At 40.5% G+C, this 9,245-nt stretch overlaps 1 protein-coding gene across 1 annotated transcript; it reads right to left on the minus strand.

The window, feature by feature from the left end:
• Nucleotides 1-1,617: 1,617 nt before the first annotated feature.
• On the minus strand, nt 1,618-7,830 carry cdk1 (cyclin dependent kinase 1; the record flags this gene model as incomplete). Its single annotated transcript, XM_080848485.1, has 8 exons — nt 7,793-7,830; nt 7,030-7,078; nt 6,080-6,236; nt 4,684-4,807; nt 3,770-3,940; nt 3,352-3,515; nt 2,107-2,248; nt 1,618-1,731 (listed from the first exon to the last, which is right to left on the minus strand). The coding sequence occupies exons 2-8, from the start codon at nt 7,064-7,066 to the stop codon at nt 1,618-1,620; spliced, it is 909 nt and encodes a 302-aa protein (XP_080704611.1). The 5' UTR covers nt 7,067-7,078; nt 7,793-7,830.
• Between the last annotated feature and the right edge of the window lie 1,415 nt (nt 7,831-9,245).

Raw genomic sequence — 9,245 nt, forward strand, 5'->3', positions numbered from 1 at the left:
ATAGATCCCTCCAAAGAACAATTGCAATGCCAAATAAAAAATAACAGAAAATGATTAGTAAAGGTGCCATGACAAGGTGATAAATGTGGTATAGTTTGCCATTTGGTTTTGTGAAAAGGTTGTTGATATAAAAAATAAGACACATTACTCCCCTCCCTTCCATGCGGTTGATTGGCTAGGATTGATTATGAATCGGTTCAAGCCGGTTTGTTTCCCCATTTATAGAGCCATAGCTGTGTTCCAACACCAGAGTTGTTTTTGTGAGCAAACACTGAACGCACAGCCAAATGACTGTGAGGAACCATTCTCTGCATTTGCCAAAGGTGTATGGGATCACAATAGTAGACTGCACCTTTAACACACAGATGTAAAACTGATTATTTATAATTACTATTTGACCTGGTACCTAGTTAGTTGGCCTATTTTACATGAGTAGGCCTACTTACTCCCTGCATAAACTGCACAGAAATTACTTTTTATATATTGTTTTTCTTATGTTCTGTACTTACTGTAGTACATTTTTAGTATGTTTATTGTCTGCACCAATATGCCAAAGCAAATTAGCCCCAGATGACTCACTCCCTGCATAGACTACACAGCTCCTCCATTTCATATTCTGGAAATATTCTTTTCCTTTTTCTTATATTCTGTAGTACTTGTGTTTTTATGTTTATTGTCTGCAACCATATGCCAAAGCATCCTGGTATGCGTAAACTTGTTTGTGATGGAACAGCTAACACATAGATTAAGAGTACAGGCAGAACAATGTGAAGAGAAATGGGTAAGTGGACTTTAAAGGTCAATGACTGATTTTGTCCATTTGTTTGTTTGTTTACTTTTGTTTCTCTATCTGCACAATAAAACTATAAAAAGTATTAAAAAAAAATTAAGATGTGACAGTCAGTGTTTCTCGTTATTCCTGCAGATACTATACAACCATCTCACCGTGTAAAAAAAGAAAAAAGGATGTTGCCCTGCAATAGACTTGGTCTACCCCTATACAATTGTTGGGTCCGAGCTCCCCCGATCAATGGTTGGAGGTAATTGGACAAATTAGATTACATTTTAAATAAAAGAATATTTTTGTATAGAAAATCCACAATCTCCTGCACTCTTAACTCCTCCACCAAATCCCAAAAACGTGGGGGTGACCGCTTCGTTCACTCAAAGTCTCGATCAGAAAAAAATGTAATCAAAAAGTAGGACAGAACAGTAAAATAAGAATCAGGACTAATGGTAAACACGGTCTTTATTTTGCCATGTCACTTATATATTTTCAAATTAAAAGGCCTTTCAGGAAAAGGTTTGTCAGAAATGAAAAACTACACACCACACCTTTACGGCTTCTCTCCAGAAAAAGTACAAAAGCAAAATGATGTTTGATGTGAAAAGTGCACTTTACTGGAAACATATACAAACTGCCATTTCACTCCAAAAAAGCACAATAATGTATGTACACAAATGCCTTCTATTACACAAGCGAAGGCATACAAAACATTTAAAGAAGACAAACACAACAATTAACATAAACATCGACAAACAAATTCCGAGGTGAGTATTGCTCCATAGTTGCATTGTTTGCCATGGGCACCATCTCCATGACAGCCGGTTGCTAGGTTAGATCCTCGTGTTGCTGGCAGGAAGGGTGCTCTTATTGAGGTCATCAAAGTAAGGATGGTTCATGGCCTGCCGAGCGGAGATACGCTTTGGTGGGTCGTAGATCAGCATTTTCTGCAAAGGAAAAACACATGGCTTTAAATTCAGCTTATAACAGGTCTCAAAACAGGCCATTCGGGGACGTTTTTTAAGCATCTTACTGGGGTTTTCCCCCCCACAGTTTTTAAAGTAACAGTATAGAGGTCTAGTCTAAAACTAGTGAGACAACTACCTGAAAGGCATGCAAAAACATTGCACTTACCATCAACTACCTAGCTGGTACTAAGAAGAGCTACCATGGCAACATAACTGGTGAGGTCATGCTATGAAAGCTTTTCTTAAATTTTAAATGCTTTAATTCGCTTAACACAGCTAAGCCGTCGCTGCTTATTTTCTCCCGATGCCTTTCTGATCCATTTCTTGCTTTGAAGACTTAAGAACATGACTCACCCCAAGCAGATCGATGGCACTCTTGTTGAGATTCTTAACTGTGCTGGACAGGTTTCCCACCTTCCACTTGGGGAAAGTGTTCTTGTAGTCAGGCAGGGTTTCCACCTCCGGCCAAACATCATTATTTGGTGTTCCCAGGGTCCTACAGAAAGTAAATTGTGGTTGAAATATACACTTACATGGAGGAGAGAAAAGACAAACAATAAAACTAAATCCATAAAGGACGCAAGAAATATATGTGGGCGAATCACATGAAACGCATACATATTTACATAAAACGTAACAAAGCAGACAGAACAGCTTAATTACAACCTCACTTCCCTTAGCTTTAATGTACAACTGATATGGCTATTCTTAGTCTTACACTCATTCTATTACCACTGTACATAGTTGCAATTCATGTCATTGCACACAGAATTTGCATCAAATGCGACTCCTTTTTTGCACCCCTTGGTGATGATTATGGCCAAACACGACAATTTTAACCTCACAGCACTTGAGTCCAAAATGACCTTGGCTTATCCAGATTCTGCTTTGCACAGGCCTCACACCACTTCAGACACTGAAGCCCTGATTTACTAAGATTTGAAATCAAGAGTAAGCTAGTAGGCCTAGTTTGCTCACACTACTATATTGCAACAGCTTTAGAGCAAAACTAGGACAACTTGATTTAAATCAAGATTTCAGGTGTTTTGATGGAGAAGGCAAATGGAAACAGACAAGACAGATAGGGGAGGGGGAAAAAGGAAAGAAAAAAAGTACTGTGCGGAGATCGATTTTTAGTCTGGGAGTAATGTTGGGCTCTCAAATGTGTATCACTGAAACCTGACGGATCACAATGTTCAATGCTGGCAGTACAGTAAGAGTTATCAACCCTCTTACATCAGGTTTTTTTTGGTTTCTGACAGTTATCTTTGCTTCTTTTTTTGCCTACGTTTAGCTAGAGTACTTTTTATAGTCTCTTGAAAGGAGGTAAGTCTAAATCATTTTGAGTGGTGTTTTGAACATGTTCACCCTCATTGAGAAAGACCCTTCTCCCCATCTGCACTGGTTTCTCTGATGTCTGCGGACATGAACTATAGCTATAACTATAGATGTTCTCACTCACACTGCTCACAATTATTAGACTACCTTGAACCAACTACCTTCAGTTGTGATTAGAACATTCAAACACATCATGCAGAAAACACACCTTGATAAAAGGCATTTGATAAAACACCTTTATTTTCAGTAAGGAAGACGTACCTGAAGATCCTGAAGAGTTGGTCAATCTCAGAGTCACCGTGGAAGAGGGGTTTCTTGGTGGCGAGCTCGGCAAAGATGGTGCCAATACTCCAGACGTCTACGGGTGTAGAGTAACGAGAGGCGCCCAGGAGCACCTCTGGCGCTCTGTACCACAGCGTCACCACCTGCACGGATGCAGACACACTCACGTTAGTGCTACTGTACACAGACAAAGAAGCTGACTGAACAATACCATGAGGTACCTTTGGTCCATAAACCTTTTGTATCCTTTCTGGACTCTCACAAGCTGAATAGGCCACAATGAGTGTGTTCTCAGAAACACTATCACTGTTTACCAACGTGCATTCTTCAACTAAATACGAAATCCATCATTAAGATCCCTCAACAATAACAGACAGTTAGCGCCGTTGTGCTGTACCTCATGTGTGTAGACCCTTACTGGGACCCCGAAGGCCCGAGCGAGCCCGAAGTCGGCCAGTTTGATGACACCCTTGTTGTCGATGAGCAGGTTCTGGGGCTTCAGGTCTCTGTGCAGAACCCGTCGGCTGTGACAGAACAGGATCCCCTCCAGGATCTGGTACAGGTAGCTCTGAGGGAGATGGCACAGGTATTCAGAGGTGACACAGGGAGACAGCACAGGCATTCAGAGGTGGCACATTGACAACGGTACATTTTAGCAAGGGTTAGGCTTAAATCATAGTTCAAAGTATCCCAAGTCACTCATAACGCGACACACATCGATAGATCCAAGTGCTGGAATTCATGCTGCCACAGCGCTGCTGCAGACAGGTTAGAGATGGGTATACTGAAGATGCTTGTCATAAAGGGGTTGAATAATTTTGAGACTGCAGTAAATTCATTAAAAGTATTATTTTTTGTTGAATTTGGATAAAACACTTCTAATATTAGTTTAATTAACTATTTAAACAATTCTTGTGTAATTTGTTTATTGCAAAGAGCTGAGAAATTGTATATTTTGCCAATAAACCTTATGTGCAATGGGGGTTAATTTGATTGCAACTCTAGGTTGGCTCTTGATACAAGCCTTTCCTAAATAGCCATATTGATGAAAAACCGATTGATTTTCTGGCAAGGTTAGCAATTATAATTAAGACTAGCTATTTTTATTTATTTGAGCCCTATAAGTTTGCCTAAACAAAGCAGCAAATGTGAAGGTGGGGGTTTCTGGCTAGTACTGCCTGGAGTCTCCTAGTCATACTTCATTGTGTTACATATAACTAGTACCTAAACTTAACTGATGACGACTGTGGTGATTTGTGTGTGTGTGTTTTTGTTTTTTAAATGCATACTATACTTAAAAACCCTTCTTACTTTTACAAGCATAGGTTCCATGAACTGGCCGGAGGGTATCGAGTCCAGGTACTTCTTTAGGTCCATGGAGAGGAACTCAAACACCAGGTAGAGTTTGGACTCCTGCATCAGCACATCTAGAAGCCTGTGCACCCATGGAGGAGGGTGGGGAGAGTGTTTGTGTGAGAGAGAGGAAGAGTGTGTTTGTGTGTGTGTGAGAGCGTGTGTTTGTTTATGTGAGAGAGAGAGAGAGAGAGAGGGGGGGAGAGAGAAAAAGATGAGTTTTGCTCTAAAGTGCTTCAGACCCACATTAACTCTAGATTGAAACATTTTGCATAATATCTGGTCATAATTGTTATGTGAACTGACTTGAGTGCAAATAGGCACTAATCTTCAAACAGCCAGACACACTTTGCTTTCGGTGTTTACTCCTAGACTGGCGTTTTATTTGCAGTGTCACTCACTTGCGAGTCACAATAGATGAAAGCACCTAATGAAGGAAAAATGTATGCAAAGCTCCTGTGTGTGTGTGAGAAAGGCATGCATGAATCTCGTCTCCCATTTTAACGAGTCACTATGTTTTGTGTGAGTGTATGTGTCTTACGTGCGCTCAGTGTGCCAACATGAAGGAAATGTGTTTTTTTGTGTGTGTGACCTTTCCAGATTTAGTTCAAAGACAGAAATATGTCCATGTTAAAGCTCTACAGTGAGGTTTATACATCTCCGTTTATTAGCACATCCTGCTGAAGGTCTTAACACCTCTTAACCCACCCGGTTTTAATGAGGCAGCCCACCAGAGCAGTGTAAAAAAAAAAAAAAAATGCTGCCACTATGAGTAAGCAGTTGGTAGAGTTATACTATATGAGTAATGCACTTCACCATCCACTCCTCAATCCCTGTGCCGTTTTTCTTTTACATTATGCAAATGGAGATTATAACTGTCCACTGGTGACAAATCCAGCTGTCAAACATTACTTTTATGGTTGCTATTGCTCCCTCAATAATGTACGGTGGGGGTTTGTTTAATCTTAATACTTTAGGCCTTGTGAAAATTCTCTCATACAACACAAGAAGAGATCTAGTTTCTCATGGCCAGAAGCATCCCAAACATATGAAGCGAGAATACCTCTGGGTATGATTTGTTGATAGAAAATGTAGAAAGTTGATTAAATCCAAATCTTCCATTTAAAAAGCTAAAGCCAAATGGCTTCCTTGAATAAAAAAAAATGTTGCCAAGGAACATGGGAAGCCCTATTAATTCTTTTAGCGGTAGTTTGGCATTTTGCAACTTTAAGCTAGTGCTAACTGATTGCCTTGAAGCCCGAAACAAAGGTACCAGTGCTTTTTAGAAATCAATCATTCTAGCTATATAGATCTGTCAAGCCCAATCTCTCTCTTGGGAACAGTGATCCCTTACCGTACAACATTAGGATGCTGCAGCTCTTTGAGCAGAGAGATTTCCCTGACGGCAGTGCTGGGTACACCTTCCTCTTCACTCTCCAGACGGATCTTCTTCATGGCAACCACCTTGCCCGTGGCCTTATGCCTTCCTTTATACACCACTCCATACGTACCTAGGGTCGCAGACCATGACACAGCAATCAAGCAGCGCATAAAATGCACTATGAAAATGGACACACTTATCACCCTAAATCCATGACCGAAAGTAGTCAATTTACAGTTACTGAGGGGGTGAGGTTGGGGACAACAAGCTCTACGTCCATACACAACCATGTAGGTATTTGGTCTTCGTGGAGGTGAGGCTAATTTGCATGTAGAATGTTTTGGAGAACTCCACTCCAAACCAACTCATTGTGTTCATCATTGCTCACATTAAAGTTAGTCATAAATACACCATTGGTGTTACTGATAGGTGCACTCTCATTCATCTGTTTTAAGCATTCCCCATTAAACTAGACAGAACATTGTACATATTTATAATAACTTCTTTATCAAGGTATTCATTCACAAACACATTAAAACGTAGAAACAGACACGCTAGTGCAGCCTTAGTCAAAACCTTCCCTTTAGATAAGTAGGGCAGTGTGTTCAACAAGGTCGTTAACTTCAGCTTAAAGTGGTCCATTTTACATCTGAATCGTGTATTTACAGTTTAGACAGGTTTTTAAACAGTTCCAGAATTAGTAGGTATATTGGATTACCAAAACTTATTAGAGTGAAATTTGCCAAACAAAGACCCTTCTCCCATTAATTGGTCTTCACAGAACACATCTCTCAGCAGAACATTTTGGAAAATGACAAACGTTATCTGGCTCACAAGGTCATATAGGAACAAAACAGTTGTTTAACAGTTGGCGGATACTTGCTGTGAGAACACAGTGTTGGCTAATGTAACTGTAACTTTACCTTCGCCGATTTTCTCAATCTTCAGGTAGTCCTCCATTTTGACTGGTTCCTGAAGGGGTGGAAGAGTTAACTGTTAGATACCAATTTGTATCGAGGCTTAAAACAACGTATTAGAGTTGACACACTAGATGTTGTCAAACATGTAATTCAAAGTTTTAACTATGCTAACTATTATGGAAAGCTCAAGTGTAATGTTAACGTTAGCCCAATTGTTCGGACAGTGAGAAGCATTCTAGCTAGTAACTTATCGACAGGATAAGTCATTTTGATCACGACGACAAAAGTATACTCTTCAAATTGTTAACTAGCTTTACTGGGATACTAATGTTACTTATAAAGTAAGTTAGACGAGATATCCAACTCAGCTCAATAAAAACGTACGTTTCCGACAAAGTTAACGGTGGCTTGATACCCTAAGCTACTGATACATTTCTCAAAATGCAACTTAACACTCGTTAGGGAAGCATCATAGCACTTCTGCTATTAGTGATTTCACGATACCGATGGAATTGGATCATAACTACCGATTGTTGAAATCATACGACAGGACTGCAGTGGGATAACTTAGTCAAACGTTAGCAACGTGACAGACAGTTAATGCTGGCTGGTTAGCTAGCAACAGCTAATCAGATAGTTAATATGCATCAAAACATCTGGTACATGCAAGTTAGCTAACATCGGACACTTATTTCATACATTTTAAATACTAGCTACAACCATGTCTAGCTAAACTTATATTAACAGGTAAAAGATCAATTCTCACCGCTTTTCAAAACTATTTTCTTCGGGATAAGATGGTTGGCGAAGACCTACCCTCAGCTGCTGTAGGTTTTCTACTAAGCTGTTTTCTTCAAACTAACCGCGCTCGACGTGTTTGAAAATTGACCAATTGCGTGAGCCAGCTGCTATTCAAAAGGGCCAATGATGCAGCAGGCGGGAGATGGCTTTTAAAAGGCGGTGCTGTCGGGAAATGTTTCTACATCCAAGTTGTTGTCTATTTGAGATGGTTGTGCATGCATTAAGGGAAATTGTTTCGTTCAGTTTTAAATAATGTATATGGTAGCAGTTAGCATTTTTTAACATACAAAAAATATTCGTTTGTGTAGCCTACTGTCAAGCTAAAATGAGAGAGCTCAACGTGACAATTTCTACTATAGTCTTTTTTAATTATTTGAATAAGTGAGATATATATATATATTGATATGTTATTGCACAGGGGGCTTATGGCAACATGGTGTTGACTTGTAACCAAGGCTACAGTATCTATAGTTCTTTTGATCTTCTTAATGTTTTGTTTCATTGTTTCCATTTGGTTGGCTTCTAGAATTAGTTTGTTCCATTTCTTGTATTCGTCCGTTTTGAAGGGATGCCTCATGGGGCCAGAAGATGGCAGTGTTGACGTGCTTATGACGGGCTATATTTCCTACGTGCAAGTATGTGTAGGTGTGTCTCATCTCCTGCACGAGTCCAATGGCAGGGGAGGGAGATGGGTGGAGAATGATGAAGAGGGAGAGATAAAAGGAGTGTTGGACCAGCATTAGAGAGGGGGAGTACATTTTGCACAAACACACACACACACTGACATTTTAGCCTGTCTAGATTATATCCTCTTTTCAAATCAATTTGGCTTTAGATTGGCACACCACAGCCTCTAGACCCTTCTCAGTGTCTCTGTTTTCCATGCTTGTTTGTGTGTGTGCACGTTTATGAGGCAATGTCTCGCCAGCAGCCTGTCTTAGATTGTGTAAGGGGTAGCTGTAATAAGCCCCCCATTCTGGAGTCGAGATGGCAGCGACTCAGCCCTCGACTAGGTATGTGGGTAAATCTGTGTCACTCCACTGAGCCTGGAGTTAGTGGCTAATCCCATCGGGAGATGAGGCAGGCTCGGGGCTTTTAGACACATAAATATGAACCTGGCAGGTGAAAGAGTGTTAACAATCTAGCACCGGAAACACGCTGTGGATAATTCTCCCTCAGGAGGGGAGTCCTCTGCAACAGGGCTACACCTTCTCAGTTACACACACACGGGCAGATTACTGTCTGTGATGGCTGTCTGTGGAATGTCTTGTTGCACCTTGCTGTGCCTCAGGTGGTCTCAGTGTGGTATTGTTCTTTACTGAGCATTTCTCTCTGGGTGACACTCAATTTAGTCTCAGAATCTGTCTCATCTCAGTTTTTCACTTTTTGGTTCTGTGTGATCCTGCCTTGCTCGAGTG

The sequence above is a fragment of the Sprattus sprattus genome (genome assembly GCF_963457725.1).
Source record: "Sprattus sprattus genome assembly, chromosome: 12".
Taxonomy (NCBI): Eukaryota; Metazoa; Chordata; class Actinopteri; order Clupeiformes; family Clupeidae; genus Sprattus; species Sprattus sprattus.